At 40.3% G+C, this 20470-nt stretch overlaps 1 protein-coding gene across 1 annotated transcript; it reads right to left on the bottom strand.

The window, feature by feature from the left end:
- Window positions 1–11388: 11388 nt before the first annotated feature.
- Window positions 11389–16195, bottom strand: LOC143888874 (uncharacterized). The gene is made up of 3 exons (XM_077393263.1): window positions 15045–16195; window positions 13614–13665; window positions 11389–11628 (listed from the first exon to the last, which is right to left on the bottom strand). Exons 1-3 carry the CDS (start codon window positions 16193–16195, stop codon window positions 11389–11391), a joined length of 1443 nt encoding a protein of 480 aa, XP_077249378.1.
- Window positions 16196–20470: the final 4275 nt, after the last annotated feature.

Below are 20470 nucleotides of genomic sequence, written 5' to 3'. Positions count from 1 at the left end.
TGTAGGTAAATACTTCTCAATTCAGATCAAAACTAGAACTGAATATCATCCACTAGGCTATAACGCGGCAATGTGATTCTTTGCAACAGCTTCCCTAGCACCTGCAGCTATATCATACTCAATGTTGCTTTAATTCATTATTGTATTTCGTCAAATCCTTGCCTTTTCTTTGGTAGTTCCAGCCATCTGAAATCTTCTTTTTGAAGAGCTCTTCATTTTCAATATAGTGAACATGAACGACTGAGATTCTTCCAATTCCAAACCTCCAAAGATAAATTTAAATAGTTCTTTAATCATTCCATAGTTCCTTGACTGAACCTAGAATAATTTGTATGCCGAAATTCTAGATGAGTATAGGCAGTTCACAAGGAAGTGCCAAGCGCTTTTCTAGATCAGCTACTAGTAGAATGGCATTCCATACTAATCTGCATACCTTTTTTCCCAATCATAGACTTAAGATCAGAATTCTAGGTAGGAGTGCAAGTTGGGTAGGGCCCAACTTGAACCTTACGAGTTCAACCCGACTTTGGGTCGGGTTGGGTTAGGGCTGGGAAAAGCCAACCTGATTTAATTTCGGGTTGGGTTATGGTTGAGGCCTTGGCAACCCGACCCGACAAGACCTCCGTCTAATTTTATCTTGATTTTCATTGGGTTAGTGTATTTTTCTGTTTGACCCAAGGTGAACCCGAACCAACCCGACTCAATTCGACCCGATTTCGAGTTAGATGGGCTGGGTTAGGGTTGAGAGATGATTTAGAGGCGGGTTGAGTTAGGGCTGACCATCCTCAACCCGAGGCTCAGGTTGGGTTGGGTTGGGTTGGGTTGGGTTGGGTTAGGGTTGAGAGAATGCTATCTCGGGTGTGGTTAGGGTTGGCCTCAATCCGATCCAGCCCGACCCGAGTTGCACCAGTAAATCTAGGGGACCGATTCCTAGGGTTTTTGGACCTTCTGAGTCCATTTTTATGTTATTTTGGCATTTGAGGCTCAGTTGGTATGGTTCCAGTGTAATTTCATGTTTTTACCTTGTTCTTTTTTCTTTTTCTTTTTTTTTTCTGAAAGATGTCTTTATTGATAAATTAGAAAGGGAATGCAAGGGACAAGATGTCCCCCATACCCCCCGTTACAACCACATAGATCAGGATCAGGATACAATATTTCCAATCCCCACCCTATCAAGGGCAGTAAAAATTGACATGGCCTCTAGTATGACCGCCCTTTCGCTAGCTGATCAGCCATTTCATTAGCCGATCTCCTTCTATGCTCCACCGTTGGATTGATCTGACGGACAAGATTCTTGATTTCCCTGATTTGATTCCGGATACGCCTAGGGCCATCAGTATTTGTGGTTGGCCACGAGACCGTGTTGGATGAGTCACCCTCCACTATCAACGGTCCCCTCATGTTGCACGCATACCGTTTCAATCTGAACAAAAGCGCCTTCACCTCAACTTCATTTGCGTTGCATTCCCCGGCGGGACCCGAATAGGACATCACTATCGTCTCATTCGAGTCACGAATCACTCCAGCAATTCCAGCCTTGCCCGGGTTGCCGATCGAGCTGCCATCAAAGTTGAGTTTGAAGCTACCTGGAGGAGGTGGAATCCATTTTGGGGACGGCTTGTCCTTGATCTAACACTCCCAAATGATGTCGTGCCAATTCCTAAGAAAGTCTCCCACTCCGTAATGAGTTCCCCCTTTAGCTTTAACTCATGTAATTAGGTCAATTCTAGCTTATACGCACACCCAGTTCTTGCTTCTTTCTTTTTCCTGAAAGACTCTTTGATTTCTCTCTCTCCAGTTGTTCCACAATATAGCTTAGGGTGCTAGTTTCCACAATCTAGTTCCTGTATTGCCAAAAATTCCACCACCCGAATTCAATAGAATTGATTTGATGGTTATTTTAAATACCCACTTCATTCCAAACAATCTTAATATGGAGACCCATAGCTGGTAAGCAAAGGGGCAATGTAAGAGAAGATGATCGCTAGTTTCCTCAGCGTTTTTGCACAAGATGTGCCAACTGGCAAGGTGGCGTTTCCTCTTCTTGAGTCTATCACACATATTGATAGCACCGTGGGATACGGTGGCAAATGCAACCAACCTAGGTGGTGCTTATGATTTCCATACAGCCGCTTGGGGTCTTACCCACATGTTACCTTTGTTGAGGATAGAGAATAGTGACTTTAGAGAGAAGCTCCCATCCGGGTCTGGTACCCAAATCCTTTCATCCGGGACGAATGAAGAGCAATACTGAGTTTCAAAAATTCGGGTTAGTTCAACAAGGCTCTGTTTGGTTGCAAGAAGTAGGGAAGACGGCTGAGCATTTCTAGGAATATGAAATACCAAATGTTGTTTGGTTGTCATTTTTTAGCTCAAATCCCATTGGACTACTAGACATGGAAGAGACATCATTATTCGCTTTTTGCTTAGGTGGCGGCTATGTGGCGGGATTGTCCCCTCCCCTACTTTTCCAATGCCAAACCTTGTTTTTGGTAAATTTTAGAGGGGAGAAGAGTAGAATATGAAATGCCATGTGTAATCATTACTTTTTTCTCTCTTTCTCTCTCTTCTACTATTTATTTTGTTAATGACACCCCTCCATTCTCCCACATGCTTTGACATCTAACCAAACACACTACCAAAATTCCCCAAAATTCCCTCTAATCTTCTCTAGACAAGTCTACACATATCCCACCCTTGTCACCTCCTTGTTGACTACTACTTCCACTAAAATCTCATCTAACCAAACAGAGCCCAAAACTCTCAACTTCTTCATCTTTCAAATTCCTTGGCACTCTTATGTCCCAGAAACCACCTCCTAGCGTGCCATCTCTTGTCAAGTAATCCACAACTTTAGCCTAGCCATTAATGGCCAGCCTGTACAGGGAAGGGAACTTTAACTGAAATGAACTATCACCCACCCATAGGTCGATCCAAAATCTGGTAGCATCTCTTTTTCCGACGCAGAAACAGACCCATGGGTCAAAAGAGTTACGAGCCGAAACTATTGATCTCCAAGATCCGGAGCCTTTGCCTCTGGTCGGATTATTGGCATTCCAATTTCCCCAACCATTGCCATATTTTTACCTTTTACAAGTCATGTCTTAAAAGAGACTCCTACAATCGATAGAAACTACTAGCTGATTTCTTCTACAAATAGTCTCCTTATCTATTCTCATTTTAAGAACTGCTGCTAATGCTATTAACCTCACCAGAATTCAAAATAATAATAATAATTCATGGTAACTCCAAATGACAAGTTGAGCTCAAATCTGAAGAAATAAGGGGGTATTGAAGGTGTGTTTTACATACAGGAACTGTAAATGCCATATGGGATATCTTCACATGAGTTCATGAATTTCTACATGCAACATCCGTTCTTGCCACCTGACAGTTCAGTATGTGGGTATACACCAACCAGACAATATGCATGAACCAGTTAGGAAGAAAAAAAAAATGTGAAAATTGGATGAAAAACTCCATGAAATTGTCTCCATTTTCAACAAGAAACACTAACGAATTGCAACACATCTCAGCAACTTTTCAGTTCAGAACAAATCTTCAATAGTTCTTGCAGGACTCGTCAAGGGGCTTGATTAGATCTTGGCATGGAGACATCAAAATCAAATGTATTGAACAATTTCAGACCTTGCAATCTCAGAAGGGGAAGAAGTTAGGGAACAAGGAGGAAGCTTGCAAATGAAGCTTCGAATTCCTCTTGCTTACATGAATTAAACACAAAGGGATTTCTCACAAATTAGAAGAAATTTCTTCTATAAACACTCCGAATTCAAACTCTCTATTTTACAAACTTATGATTCACCCCCCTTTTAACGTGAATTGTGGGTAGACTTTAATGCTTTTTGACGTCAAATCACGTTAAAAGGGGGCGCATTATCCTAAAGGGGTGAAAGGTTTTGTTGAAGTTATCTTTATTCATCTCTAGAACAAAAAAAAGCAGAAAATTTAGAAATTTTTTTAATGATAGCCAATTTTATTGCAAAACATGGGGGAATGAGATGGTCAAAAGTACAGATGAAACAGAACTTGAGAAATACATTTAACGAGCTACAAAGCAAAAAAACTCATGGGGGAGGAGACAAACAATGACAATGCTTCTTTGGACACCCCAATTCTAGCTAGCTGGTCCGCCACCTCTTTAGCCGAGTGCCTCACATGTATGTATTCCCATGAAGAAGATCCCGCACAATCAGACATTTCATCAAAGAATCTATAAAATCTCCATGGGTGGCATTGAGCCCCTTGAAGCCATCTGATTACATTCACACACTCCCCTTCCACGACCACATTTTCCACTCGATCTCTTGCCAATAATTTTAATCCCTGATGTGTTGAGCGCACCTTCGCATTTGATGCATCCACTACCCCTATAGGACCTGCAAAGGCCCAAATCACCTCCCCTGAATTATTACGCAGAACCCCGCCAATTCCAGCTAGCCCAGGGTTCCCAAGCTTGAGCCATCAAAGTTAAACTTTAGCAAACCCTGAGCAGGGGCTCCCATTCTTGTACTGTTTTTAACTCGGGTTCCACACTCCAACACACCTCTCTCCAACCTTCCCATATATTGTTGGCTGGAACGAACTTAAACATGGAAGAAATTTCACCCAAGAGATTAATAATGCTATTACTTTAGTGATGAGAAACGTGAGGCTCCTTGATACCCCCTTAAAAATTCTAGCATTCATTTCCTTCCAAAGTACCCAAACAGTAGCTAAGGACACCTTCCATAGAATTTTTCCTTTTTTCTTCCATGGGGCTACCAACCGAGCCTCAAGAAGATCAATGAATTTCTCAAGGAAGACCCATAATAGCCTACAAAGGAGCTTACTCCATACCTCCCTGGCAACTTTGCAGTGGATGAAAATTTGGTTTACCGATTCTCCCGCCTTAATGCATAAGACACAATGGCAACTATTAACATTTTCCTCTTTCTTAGAAAGTCCACCATTTGAATCCTTTCACTTGAAGCCGCCCATCCAAAGGTACACACCCTAGGGGGAGCCTGGAATCCAAACTCTTGCTACCTTTGAAGACACAGGGCAAGCTACTAGATGCTGACTTCACGGAGAAATCTCCCGATGAATACCAGATCCAAACCCTTTTGTCGTCACCATCCCGCTTCATGTAATTCTCTTCTAAAATCTCCAGAAACCTAGCAACTGATTCGAGTTCCCAATCAAAGAAATTCCTTTGAGGTCTCCAAACTACTCTAGCTTCACTTTTTTTTCATATGGTCCTTGTTAAAGTATAAAAGATAAATAACGCCTTTCTCCAACAGCTTAAGCTTTTGGAGAAGTTGGTAAGTTAGCATGGTATCAGAGCCAAAGGTATCGAGTTCAAACCTCCCGGATAGCAAAAATCCACATGCGATGGTCAGCCCAAAGTGGGACCACATGTGCCACATGTTTGCCAAGTGGGCCACACGAGTGGGGGAGTGTTAAAGTATAAAAGATAAAGAACGTCTTTCTCCAACAGCTTAAGCTTTTGGAGAAGTTGGTAAGTTAACAGTCCTCAACAAAACCATCCTTTTGAGTGGCAATTACATACAACTTTGGAAACATATCTTTAAGAGTCCGTTCCGAGCACCAGTTATCGAACCAAAAATGAACTTTGTCCAAAATTTTAGTAATAATTCCCCTTTCCAAACCTTTTCCAGAAAATTCCTGCAATCCAAATAGGGCTTTAGCATCTGTTATGAGTTCTCTACATGTATACTAATTTTAAGTTGCCAGTGTGAAAAAAGTTCTTTTTTTATTTTGCTATTTTAAAAAGGGCGGCCTCGTGCACTGGGCCGCCCTTTTTTAGTGTGAAAAAAGATTTTGGGCAGCAACTTTGTGGGAGGCACAACCATGCTCCTCTTTAATGGGAAAGAGTGTTACAACATCTGGGCTTCTTCTCCATCGTCAAATACAGCTGAAATACAGAAAATGTGAACACATATTGATGTAGGACAGGGAAGGAAAATAGAAGAAAGGGGAGAAAAAGAGAAGAAGGGAATTGGAGGAGAAGAATAGAAGAAGAAGAGTAGGAAGAAGAAATTAGGAGAGAAGAGAAGAGAAATAGAGGAAGGAGAAGAAACCTGTAGAGGGAAGAAGCCAATCAATCTTTATTCATCAAAAGTTAAAAAACCCTAATACATGAGGCCTATTTATAGGCAATTGAAATAAAATTCCATGGAAAGTACATAAAAGCCCTAAATCTAAATAATATGGAAAATAAAATCGTCGAAACTAAATAGCATGTAAATAAGAATCCTAGAAACTAAATAACATGGAAATAATCCTAATGGGCAAATATGCCACTTATTGGCCTACTATCTACATCATTCTCTCCCGCTTGAAAAGAACTCAACCTCGAGTTTTAGCCCTCCTGGATCAAATATGTACACAACCCAATGAAGCAGCAGGAGTCGTAATCTGTCAGAAGAACTTGTGAAGTCTAATGCTCCCAACAATCGTGAGAGTAGTCAGATATGCCGGCGGAGCAATGGGAAAGAAATCGCCCACGTAAAATCATAAGAAAACAAACTACGCCGGAGAAGTAAACTGGCTGGGAAGATAACAACGTACTCCTCCTGGATCGGTGGGATCAGCATGACAGCTATGGGCAGTACAATCCATGACTAGCCTCACTAAGGTCAGCATCTGCTAGTATCAAATATGGCTCAATGAAATCAGGAACAAAGCCAACTGCTAGAGCTGTATCTGGCTCAGTGATGTCACGCTAACAACCCTCCTGATGATCATCATGTGCACTGAAATCCTCTTTACACCGGATAACCTTGCTTAGCAATATTGGAAACTTGCTTTGCAATATTAGAAAAACATGGGTTTCTATTACCCCATGAGATCAAGTGGCTGGAGAAGGAGGCGGCGGTAGCGGTGCACCGGCAAAACGGCACCGGTGGAGGTGGAAGCTCCGCGAGCTGCGACAGCTCCGACGAAACAACTTTATTTTCCCAGTTATTCTTCCTTGAGATTAGGGTTCCAATTGAGAAGATGGGTTAAAGAAACAAAAATTGGGGTTGTGTAATGGATGATTTTGGGTCTTCCAAAGATGGTGCTATTAGGGTTAGGTTTTTTATTCTGATGGGTCTGGTTTTTTTTCTGGGTGGAAAAAAGAAGGATGGTTTGGTTGGGGATGAAGAGGCAAGGGTTGTAGACAAAATCAAGGGAAATTTCTGACTTGTGGCTGAAACTAGAACTCTGGAAATCTAGACAAAATTAATGATGTTTGGGGGGCTGGTTTGTGCTATGTGGCTGAATCTGCAGGGATTCGGAAACTAAAGGGTTCAGGACTGGATTTAGGGATATGAATGAATTTCAAAGTGTAGAAGTGACAGCTAGGTTGGGTTTTCGTGAAAGAGGTTTCGAAAAATCTGTCCAGGCTTAGTTCTCGGACTTGCGCTCGCAGATGTTGATCACGGATTTCAATACTCTCCGGCTCTAGGATCCTTTGCTCTGATACCAAATTTGATGTAGGACCGGGAAGGAAAATAAAAGCAGGGGAGAAAAAGAGAAGGAGAAGAGAATTGGAGGAGAAGAATAGAAGAAGAGTGGGGGAAGAAGAGAAGCGAAGAAGAATAGGAGAAGAAGAAATTAGAGGAGAAGAGAAGAGGAATAGAGGAAGGAGAAAAAAACTGTAGATGGAAGAAGCGAATCAATCTTTATTCATCAAAAGTTAAAAAACATGAGGCCTATGTATAGGCAATTGAAATAAAATTCCATGGAAAGTAAATAAAAGCCCTAAATCTAAATAACATGGAAAATAAAATGCTAGAAACCAAATAACATGTAAATAAGTTTCATAGAAACTAAATAACATGGAAATAAATCCTAATGGGTAAATATGCCACTTATTGGCCTACTATCTGCATCACATATTTATTCTGTTGCCATAATGAAACTCCAACAGAAATTGAAAACCAAATTGATGACGAGAAAGAGATGACACATCAGGAGAATTTTAGAGAAGGAAGCACTCTCATCACTCTGTGTTTTCTCGAGTTAAAAGTGAGGATGCCGGTATGTGGGAGCTTCAACTACTCTTAAAACCATAGAGTTTTCTAGAGTTAGATATGTCTGCAGGTTGGTCTGAAAGGAGCTTCACTGCCAATTTTTTCTCCAAAAGATATTGGATCAATAGCTACTTTGAATAAAAGTCATTTACGCACTCCCAATCAAAATTAGTACAAAGTAAATTCCAACATTACAAAATTGAAGCTCTAAATAGATATTAGCAAAGTAACTACAAGTTAGAACAGGAAACTAAGACTTATTAGTTATTACCAAAACTCAGAAGAATTTTACAAGGTAGCAGCATTTTGTTGGATTTGAGTAAAAAATCCATCAATAAAACACACAAGTTCAAATCAGAGTATCAGAAGATTAACCCATTTGTAACATGCTACTAAAAAGCACATCAAATGGAGAAAATAGCATCACTATATTATTGGAAACATACCCTTCTAGTATTCTACAAGTAAAACCTGGTACCACCAAAGCAACTAGAAAGCAGTAATTGCAACTAAAACCTTATTATTTGGGGAAAATTAAACATAATCTATAAACCAGTAAAATCAACTAAAACCTAACTAAGCAAAACATTACAAAAATCTACAGTCCTTTACGGTTTCCAATCTGAATTTCATCAAAAAGAAACTCATTGCACTCCAAATAGAGGCCCAAAGATTGATTCAGTACTATTCTACCATTAAAAATGATTAATATCTAACAAAAAAAATAATACAATGTCAAAACTTTACAAAATACTAAAAAACTGAGAAAAGAAGCTCAAATATCTCAACATTTCCGCAACGAAAAAAAAGCATTGTGTTTTAGCATTGTAAAATTTAGTGTTTTATCATTTTTCACTTTCTGTTTAATTGCAATTTCTTATGCGATCTCTGCTTTAGGAAAACTTATGGGTGTTCTTCCCTATTATTAGCTGACAAGGGTTGCTTTTTATTACCTCTGTATCTACTGACATGTCTACTCTCAGTCCCTGGTTGTATCTTTATTCTTTAATTTATTATTACTTGCTTACCTAGACAAAAAAAAAAGTGTGTATTGAATCCAATGCAAGAAACTATAAAATGGAAGAAAAAAGGATCAGGACGCGAAAAAGGACATAAGAAAATTGTAGAAAATTTACCTTGATGATTACCGCTTCATGTCTTTGACAAAGCATGAGTAAAAACTAAAAACCATAGAAGGGCGAACTACGCTCCTTTGTCTTTCTTGAAGACAAAGTTGAGAGAATAAATAAAAAGTAAGACCTTGCAATTCTCAAGCATTTTTCAAGTATTTATAGTGTAGAGAGAGATGTGTTAGAAGACAAGGCCCGATACTTCTTTACGTCTAGAAAGGAAATCCGCATTCGACGTTTTAAGACGGAAACCTTTTGGATGACTTAGAGGTGTTTTTTGTTCCAGATTGTTAAGAGAAAGTTTAGAGAGAAAAATGGCTGAGTTAGGGTAATCTCCCCCTGACTCATATCTTTATACTAAAACATAAAGAAATGGACAAAGTCCTAAATGCCCTTAGGCAAGTTACATATTCCAACACTCCCCCTCAAGCTGGAATGTAGATATCATACATTCCTAGCTTGTTACATATATCACTCAATTTTGACTTATTTAAGGACTTTGTAAACATATCATCTAATTGGTCCCCTGACCGAGTAAACACAGTGCAAATCTCTCTTTTCTAGATTCTTTGACGGATAAAATGACAATCCACTTCAATATGTTTGGTGCGCTCATGAAATACTGGATTGTTGGGAATGTATATTGCAGCTTTGTTGTCACAATAAAGCTGCGAAGGAGAAGATGAAATGAAGCCAATTTCAGAAAGAAGTGAACGTAGCCAAATAAGTTTCGTGCTTGTCTGTGCCATTGCCCTGTATTCAGCCTCTGCACTCGACTTAGCTATAACATCCTGCTTCTTACTCTTCCATGAAACAAGATTGCCACCTACAAATGTACAATACCCAGTGGTGGACCGTCTATCTGCTGGAGATCCAACCCAATCTGCATCAGAGAAGCCTTCAACTTTCATATGGCCATATCTTTTGAACATCAATCCCTTCCCTGGAGCTCCTTTCAAATACCTGAGAGTCTGTATCACCGCAGCCCAGTGAGAAGTACGTGGAGAGCTCATATACTGACTGACAACTCCAACAGCATATGAAATATCTGGCCGAGTAATCGTGAGATATATATAAGTTTACCGACAAGCCTGTGATACCTGCCAGGATCCTCCAACAACTCTCCTTCTTCTGGAACGAGTTTCACATTAGGATCCATGGGTGCAGAAGCTGGTTTAACTCCAAGATTGCATGTTTTTTTTAGCAAGTCCAAGACATACTTTCTCTGTGATATGAACAAGCCTCTAGAAGAACGAGCAACCTCTATCCCCAAGAAATACCTGAGCTGACCCAAATCCTTAGTAGAGAATTCCTTTTGCAAGAAGGTTTTCAAACGTTGTATACCTTGTAAATTGCTCCCTGTGATGATTATGTCATCCACATAAACTATCAACAAAATACACCCAGCTGAAGAGTAATAACTGAAGACTAAGTGATCCACTGCGCATTCTTTCATGCCAAAGCGCATGACTGCCTAACTGAATCTCCCAAACCACGGACGCGGAGATTGTTTGAGGCCATAGAGTGACTTGCGTAGGCGACACGTAGGAGGAAGTCTCCCCCGGAGCAACAAACCCTGGTGGTTGCTCCATATACACCTCCTCAGTCAGGTCGCCATGGAGGAAGGCATTCTTCACATCCAGCTAATGAAGAGGCCAGCTATGATTAACAGCAAGAGACAGCACACGTACAGAGGGAATTTTCGCAACCGGACTGAAGGTCTCAGTGTAGTCAACACCAAAAGCCTGAGTGTATCCTTTCGTGACTAACCGTGCTTTTAAGCGCTCGACAGTACCATCAGGGAGGTATTTGATGGAAAAAACCCACCGACAACCAACAGGACGGGTACCAAGGGTAGGGGGACCAGATCCCATGTATCAATACTATGAAGAGCGCCCATTTCTAGGTTCATTGCATCACGCCAGCCAGGATGTTCAAGAGCCTCAACCACTGACTGTGATAAAGACATAGAAGACAAAGACGAAACAAAGCTCTGGAAGGTATTAGTGAGCTTATCATAAAAAATAAAATTCGAAATAGGATGTGCAGTGGAACAGGATCTCGTATGAGATGCAATAGAAGAATCAAAAACAACAGTGGAAGGCAGAAGAGAAGATACCTGAGCTGAAGAGAGGAATCATCGGCTCAGAAGATGATTGTGCGAGAGGAGGTACAAGAGACCTGTTGTAACTCGGCGCAGCTGATACTGCTTTGTAATTTTAGGTGGAGCTTGGCTTCTCCAACGTCGTAGAAGTAGAATCTGCAGAAGGTGGCTGCACGAAAACAGGAGATGACGGAAGAGAAGCAGGTAGATCTGGTAAGGGAAGCGATACCTCGGACTCGAGAGAAGGGGTGAAAGATTTCGCGCCATGTTTGAAGAATGGCTCAGACTCAAAGAACATAACATCGGCTGAGACAAACCAACGACGCAGACGAGGGCCATAGCAACGATAGCCTTTCTGCATACGGGAATACCCCAGAAAGACACAACGCTCATATCGGGGATCGAGTTTGTCATGACCAGGTCCAAGGTGATGAACAAAGCAAACGCATCTAAATACACGAGGTGTCAGAGGAAACTGTTCCTTAAGAGGAGATAAAATCTAGAAAGAAGAAGCACCTCTAAGACGGAGGAAGGAAGGCGATTCGCTAAGAAACACGTCGTGAAAAAGGGCATCACTCCAGTATGCCTTAAGAACACTCATCTGAAAAAGAAGAGTACGACCTACTTCAACCAAATAACGAAGTTTCCTCTGAGCAACACCATTCTGTTGAGAGGTATACGCACATAAAGACTGATGTAAAATCCCTTGTTGGGAGAGAAAGGATTGAAAGCCATTAGTATCAGAAAAGTATTCTCTAGCATTGTCAGTACGAAGACATTTAATATTGCAATTATATTGATTCTTAATTTCAGAATGAAATGTGCGAAAAACAAAGAACACATCAGATCTACTTTTCAGTAAATATAACCAGGTCATGCGTGAGAAGTCATCAACAAATACAATAAAATACCGAAAGCCAGTACTAGACGCGACCGTAGAGCGTCCCCATACATCAGAATTGACTAATTCAAATGGACTAGACACTCTACTAATGACCCGGGAAGGAAACGACACATGACGGTGTTTCCCGAGTTCACATGACTCGCACTGAAAACTAGAAAAAGGTCTGGAAAGCAGAGAAGTCTTCTGCAGCCGCTGAAGTGAAGGATGCCCCAGGCGACAATGCCACTGAATGTATTCACAGAGCTATGTAAGACAGTAGGCGGCCGGCAGTCAAGACGATAGAGTCCATCTACCTCACGACCCGTTCTAATCGTCTTCTCAGTTGAGCGATCGTGAAACAAGCAATAAGATGGGAAAAATGAGACAGAACAGCGAAGAGATTTAGTAATTTTTTTACTAACTGAAAGTAAACAGGGCGGGAGTGAACACAGCCCTGGAAAGAAATTTTCGGGAAAGTGATTTTTTTTTTGGGGGGGGGGGGGGGTCAGAAAATTGGGGGGGTGCAAATCCCCGTTCCAGAAAAAAAATTCCGACCTGGGTAGAAAATATTTTCCAAGAAAAATTAGGCGGGGTGCAAATCCAAAACCCAGGAAAGATTTTTCTCGCGGGGGCGCAGTCCTTTCTCGGAGGGTCACGGTAGGTCTGGGGAGGTGCCGGGGGGCGAGCGATAAGAGAGAGGAGCAGGAGCAGAGTATCAGGAGAGTGGAGAGTGGAGATGGAGAAGATGAAGGTTAATGGAGAACCCTAGGGATCAGAAAACCCTAAGGCTCTGATACCATGTTAAGAGAAAGTTTAGAGAGAAAAATGAATGAGTTAGGGTAATCTCCTAAATGCCCTTAGGCAAGTTACATATTCCAACAAAGATGAAAGAGGATTTCAGCCGAAAAAAACTCATCCTATAACAAACAAACAACATAAAGGGGTAAAAACTTGGAAAAGCCATTCATTTCCACCACTTTCCACCTTTTTCTTGCTAACAAAACAGCCGCTTAAGAAAGATGAGTTCAGGGTTATTAGCAGCTTCGAGGTGGTCTTTGCCTCCAATGTGGAGGAGGATAAGAGGGTTTGGGCATGACTAATTGACTCCCCTTATCCCTTCTCAATTACGTCCTTTTCAGCTACATAGTGGTGGTGGTTGGGTTTTGTGGGACATCATTTAGAGTTAGCTGGCTCCCCCAAGGTGCAATAATATGGCCAGTTTGCAGACCCTATCTAGTATCAATGCACAATTTGCTAAAAAAGAAAAATTCTGATTGGTGAACAGATGCGTCTCAGATAATGAGTAAGTAATCCGGTAATCACCTATGTATTCATCGTTCCCTTATGCAAGGAAGATATGGAGCTCAATTCTTGGGTTGCTTGGTGTGTCTTTCTGCCGGGCCTTTTTAGCTTCTTTTACCGTCCTTTTGGAAGAAAAAGAGAGGAGGAGCTCACACCTTGGGGAGAGAGGGTATGTCTGGAACAGTCTCAGTTGTGATGGTTTGTGACCTTCAGAAAGAATCAAGACTTTTAACATGAAGATGTCTTTGGTGTAGGAGGTGATTTCAAGAAAACATCTAGGTCTTGATCGCTTATTGGGTGTTAGTGCATGTTGGTTTGTCGAGGATCATAACACAACATCTCCATAGGAAATAGAATGCAATTATCTCTGGTTGAAATCTAAAGAGAATAAAATTTCAAAGCAAAAAAGTTGGTTCAACTCAGTTTTGGCCCTACCGATTCAATCAATTACTCGCCTGACATTGGGCGAATTCTTGTTTGAGTACGTGTTTTAAACATTGCTTGGAAGAGGTAAACAGTATTATTACACTCTTTGGTGAAGGCAGTGTATATAGGAGTGCTTTAGTTTTGAGGCAATTTCTACCCTTCTACTAATATGATGTAATGTTGTCTTTCTTCAATATACTATCATAATCTTTCATAAAAAGAAAAAATGTTCCTAGATTGATATGGAAATAATTCAAATGAGTAGAACTGTTATACTCTTCAAGACACGTCACTATTTTCACCTCTTGATAACTGACACCAGCCACTGCCAAGGTGTTGATCCCAGGGATCTGTAAATTAATTTGGGATTTTCACAACATGGAAATGTATAGAAAAAACCAAGCAGCTATAATTTTGGGACCACCCAAATAATTACTTCTAACACATTGATGTTCAAAACCAGGTTCCGCAATGTAAATGGAACCTTTTAACGCTAGGACAGAATATATCTCGAACACTAAAAGGGACTATGGAGAACATACTCAGCTTTAGAAAAATTGCATTTAAGAACGCAAGAAAAATAATCAAATGCTAACAGAAGATCTTTGCTACTGGCATAGTGACCTTTAGCTTTGCTGACTTCTAAAAGAGAAGAACATGCTTTAGGACTTAAGGTGTTTAGGCCCAAGAGTGCAAGAAATTTCTAGTGTGAGGGGTTAGGAGGAAAACCTTTAAGGTTTCTATCAGAGGTGAAGACAAGAGCATTGCAGTTTAGATAATGGCATTCATGAAGGCTGTCAAGATTTGTATTACTGCATTTTGCCAAGTAAAAGTGCAAAAACTCTTCCAAATTGAGCTCAGAGTACATAAAATGGCTATTAACAAGCTGCCCAATTATCCACTAGATTTAAGTCTTTGATAGACAGTTGAAAACTAAAACAAGCATTGCCTCGAATGAACTAGAATTAGTGGTACAACAATGAATTAAACTACTTTGTTGAGTAGCAATTAGTACCATACAAAAGAAAATAAAATAAATAATGCCTCCAATGAACTAGAGCAAGAGGTACAACACCAAATTAAACGAAATTGATGAGTAGCAATTAGTATCATATAGAAAAATGTGCACCTTCCTGGCTCTTTCACAACCAACATTTTACAATATCTGAACAGCATCTGACTCTTTAGATCCAATGTCTAATCCTATACCCGCTGTCTTGCCTTGGTACACACTCAGTATTTCTGGAACTCTCTCTTTATTCTTGGTCACATACTTCTCCATGAATTCCTTCTCAGACATTAGCAATGCGGATAGCTTGAGATCTTTCTTAAGGATATCCTTTGACATCAAAACTTGCAAAACTGAACATCTAGGACGAATCCGCTTCTCCAAACTAAGCAAAATAAAATTTGGGTGTTCGGAAAGAAAGGATGGCTTCTGATCCATTTTGTTGACAAAGAAATCCATTACCTTCTTAACCTTCTTCTCTGATGTGATGATATACCAGGGTTGCTTTTTGAATGCTGAAAGAATCTCATCGTCAGACCAACCAAAGCTCCTAAAAAGCTCCAATTTTCTTTCCCAGGTCGGTTTGCTCATCACCGACCTTGCAATGACTGCTACTATAAATAATGAACCTGATGTATTGAACCCCATTTCCTTAACCTCAGTGACAACCTCACTAAAATGATCAGACTTGAGCGTTAGTGCTCCAGGATTTGTCATGATGAGTTTCAAAATCCTGGATTCAGGCACACCATGATTTCGCAAGATTGCGATATTTGGTTCCATTAGTTTTTGGACATTAAACTGAATAAGATATCTTGATTGTCTGAGGGCGAACATGATGTCTTTGTTTGTGTGAAGGATGCTCTTAAGGAAATTAAAGGTAGGAATGATTTGATTATCTAAACTCCTTATCAACATATATGGGTTTACGCAGAGGGTCTTTGCAAGGTCAGGGGCTGGAATCCCCAAACCAAGGAAAAACTCAAATTTGGGCTTTAGGGTTTTGTCTGGATTGATTAAGAGTAATCTTGGAAGCTTTATAATCATATCTGAGATGTGGGTTTTCGATAAATCATAATTCCTTAAGAGATTTAAGACAGAGTCTGGTTTTTCTGCCGTTTCAAAATCGACCTTTTTAGCAACTTTCAGAGCTACTTCTTTTGACAGCCCACAAGAGTTCATGAGGTAAGAAACCTTAAATGATGGTTGATTTGTGGAGTTTGAGAGTTGAGAGATGGATTTGAGAGATGGGTTTTGAAAAGAATGGAGGTCGAATAGCTTTCGGCGGAGATACTGAAACATTGATGCAATAAATGAGTAAGATAGGGCGTTGATATAACTTACAGAGAATTACTCTTTTCTCCACCAATAAGCTCTACAGCTTTCTTGTTCCTTTTAATGGCTACTCAAGGGCTTTTACAGGGCACCACTGAGTCCTCACAAAAATACACAACCCTTGCATTTCCCAACTCATCACAGTAACGCCTCCTTATAGTAGGGAAGTGATGTGTTCGTGCCATTTTCTTCCCGAGGCCACCCCCACCTTGAATGTATTTATGATTACTCTCTTTACACTGAAGGGATTGGCCAGGGAGGAAAGGCTGGGGATCAAATTTATAATTTCTCTTAAAATATAGGGAAATGTTATCAGCACTACTGTATTTTGATGAGAGCAGTCCTCACTCTATTCAAAGTGCGGTATGGCCCGCACCATAGGATGATCCAAACCGTCCATTAGATGGGCCACAGCCTAAATAGGTTGTGCCCCAAAAATCATTTCCATAAGTTAATCCTAACCTCCGATTTATAGAGGGTTAGGATCTATAGTACAGTAGTGCTGATAACATTTCCCAAAATATATTGCTGCCCCTATTATTGGGTAATCTAAACCATTCATCTATTGGGCCCCAAACGTAGTAGATAATGCAAGGAAAATCTTCCTGGCCTAGGGTTAGATAATGATCCTAACCCTCGGATTTATGGATGACACGGTACAGTATGCAGAACCCCTCCAATTCTAGCTGGCCTAGGGTTATCCAAGCTTGAGCCATCAAAGTTAAACTTTAGAAAACCCTGAGCAGGGGCTTCCATTCTTGTACTTTTTTTAACTCGGGTTCCACACTCCAACACACCTCTCTCCAACCTTCCCATAAATTGTAAACATGGAAGAAATTTCACCCAAGAGATTAATAATGCTATTACTTTAGTGACGAGAAACACAAGGCTCCTTGATACCCCCTTAAAAAAAAAAAAATTTCTTGAAATAGCACCTAGGGGTGTAAACGAGCCGAGCCGAGCTTGGCCAGGCTCGGCTAGGCTCGTTAAGCTCAAAGGCTTGGCTCGGGCTCGGCTCGGGCTCGAACCAGGCTCGGTAAGGCTCCGCCAGGCTCGCGAGCCGCTCGTGAGCTTTAACGAGCCGGTTATAAAGTTTCGCCCATGTCCCTAGCAAAAGCAAATAAGAAAAAAAAGTAATGATTACAAATAAAAAGTAAAATAGCTGATTTTATAAAGTTTCGCACCTCTCACTAGCAAAAGCAAATAAAAGAAAAAAAAAGTAATGATTACAAACAAAAATAAACAGTAAACAGCTGATTTTATAAAGTTTAAAATGTGCTAAGTTATGACAATTAATAAAAAATACAAAAAATTTCTCAAAGTTATGACAATTACGGTTTTCGATTTTTCACAACCGTTCGTTTTTGCATATGATGTTGACATTACATACGTACCATCATACCATCATTACGTATTTCAGTATTTGTTTTTCCAGATGAACATGACACGAGCCGAGCCGAGCCTGGCCTAACTCGGGCTCGGCTCGTTAAGCTTAACGAGCCGGCTCGGCTCGGCTCGTTAAGGATTCGAGCCAAGCTTTTTTCGAGCCGAGCTTGAGCGAGCTTCCGAGCCCGAGCCAAAATTGACACCCTTAATAGCACCCCCTTAAAAATTCTAGCATTCCTTTCCTTCCAAAGTACCCAAACAATAGCTAAGGACACCTTCCATAGAATTTTCCTTTTTTCTTCCATGGGGCTACCGACCGAGCCTCAAGAAGATCAATGAATTTCTCAAGAAAGACTCATAATAGCCTACAAAGGAGCTTACTCCATACCTCCCTGGCAACTTTGCAGTGGATGAAAATTTGGTTTATTGATTATCCCGCCTCAATGCATAAGACACAATGGCAACTATTAACATTTTCCTCTTTCTTAGAAAATCCACCATTTGAATCCTTTCACATGAAGCCGCCCATCCAAAGGTGCACACCCTAGGGGGAGCCTGGAATGTCCAAACTCTTGCTACCTTGGAAGACACAGGGCAAGCTACTAGATGCTGAAAGAAAGACTTCACGGAGAAATCTCCCGATGAATACCAGATCCAAATCCTTTTGTGATCACCATCCCGCTTTATGTAACTCTCTTCTAAAATCTCCAAAAACCTAGCAAGTGATTCGAGTTCCCTATCAAAGAAGTTCCTTTGAGGTCTCCAAACTACTCTCTCTTCACTTTTTTCCATATGGTCCTTGTTAAAGTATAAAAGATAAATAATACCTTTCTCCAACAACTTAAGCTTTTGGAGAAGTTGGTAAGTTAACATGGTATAAGAGCCAAGTTAACATGGTATAAGAGCCAAAGGTCTCGAGTTCAAACCTCCCGGATAGCAAAAATCCACATACGATGGTCAGCCCAAAGTGGGACCACATGTGCCACGTGTTTGCCATGTAAGCCACACGTGCGGGGAAGTGTTAAGTATAACAGATAAATTATGCCTTTCTCCAACAGCTTAAGCTTTTGGAGAAGTTGGTAAGTTAACAGTCGTTAACAAAACCATCCTTTTGAGTAGCAATTACATACAACTTTGGAAGCATATCTTTAAGAGTCCGTTCCGAGCACCAATTATCGAACAAAAAACAAAACCAAAAACAAACTCTATCCAAAATTTTAGTAATAATTCCCCTTTCCAAAACTTTTCCAGAAATTCCTGCAATCCAAACAGGGCTTTAGCATATTTTATGAGTTCTACATGTATACTAATTTTAAGTTGCCAGCGAGAAAAAAGTTCTTTTTTCATTTTTTTTTTAAAAAGGGCGGCCTTGGGCACTGGGCCACCCTTTTTTAGTGTGAAAAAAGATTTTGGGCAACTACCTTGTGGATGCATAACCATACCCCTCTTTAATGGGAAAGAGTGTTACAACATCTGGGCTTCTTCTCCATCGTCAAATACGGCTCACGAATATTGAAGCAATACTATTATATCATTAAAAATGATTAACATCTAACAGAAATAGAACAAACATACAAATCTAGCATTCTACTATTAAAAACTAAGAAAATATAGCATACTAGAGAATTTTGTTTAATCATTTCTTTCTTTTTAATTGTTTTTTCTTATGGTCTACTCTCTGCTCTGCTTTCTTCCCAATTATTAGTTGATAAGGGTAGGGTTTTTTTTTTTATCGACATTGATATGTTTGTTCTCAGCCCATGGTTGTATCTTTAATCATTAATTTATAATTCCTTGGTTACCAAGAAAAACAAAGTGTTTATTTTTTTTGAAAAGAAAAACAAACAAAGTGTTTATTGAATCCAATAAGAAACTAAAAAATGGAAGACAAACGGGTCAAAAAGCGAAAATCGAAGAAAATTTACCTTGATAATTACCGCTTCATGACTTTAACAACAGCTTGAGTGGAAACCATGAAAGGATGAACCTCACTCCATTGTCTTTTTAGAAGACAAAATTGGGGAAATAGATAAAATGTAAGAACTTGCGACTCCCAAGCATTTTTCAAATATTTAAAGTGTAGAGAGAGACAACTTAGGAGATGGAGGCCTGATACTCCTTTATGTCTGGATAGGAAAGCCATATTCGAGGTTTTAAGGGGGGCACCTTTTGGGTGACTTACTAGGTGTTTTTGTTTCCAGGTGAAAAAGGAATTCCGCCTACGAAAATTCATCCTTACACAAACACAGAAAGGGTAAAAACTTGGGAACAAACTCTCCCTCTCGACGACTTTCCACCTCTTTCTTGCTAACAAAACAGCCCCTTAAGGAAGACGAGTTTAGGCTAATTAGAAGTTTCGAGGTGGTCTTTGTTTCTGATGTAGAGGAAGATGGGGGATTTGGGCTTGACTAATTGACTCCCTGTGTCCCTTCTTAGTTATGCCCTTTTCAGGTACCTAGTGGTGATGGTGGTGGTTGGGTTTTATGGGACATCATTTAGAGTTCTCGGCCTCTCCCCACAAGGTGCAATCATTTTGCTGGTTTGCGAGCTCCATATAGAATCAACACACAATTTGCTAAAGAAAAAAAAATCCAATTTGTGAACATATGCATCTTGAGTGGCGAGAGAAAGGAATCCAGCCATCACCTATCATGGTTCTCCGTGCAAGGAGGAGTTGGAGCTCAATTCTTGGTGGTTTGATGTGTCCCCCTGCTGGGTTTTTTCAGCTTCTTTTACTTTGCTTTCAGAAAAAAAGAGGTGCTAACACCTTGAGCAGAGAGGGCATTTCCTATGGAACATATCTCTTTTGTGATGGCTTGGATCATCCAAGAAGACTTAGGATTTTTTATAACAAGA

This window comes from Tasmannia lanceolata, unplaced genomic scaffold (assembly GCF_043159265.1).
Source record: "Tasmannia lanceolata isolate RefF3 unplaced genomic scaffold, GAP_Taslan_0.1 ptg000012l, whole genome shotgun sequence".
Taxonomy (NCBI): Eukaryota; Viridiplantae; Streptophyta; class Magnoliopsida; order Canellales; family Winteraceae; genus Tasmannia; species Tasmannia lanceolata.
This window is presented reverse-complemented; position numbering and strand designations above follow the sequence as displayed.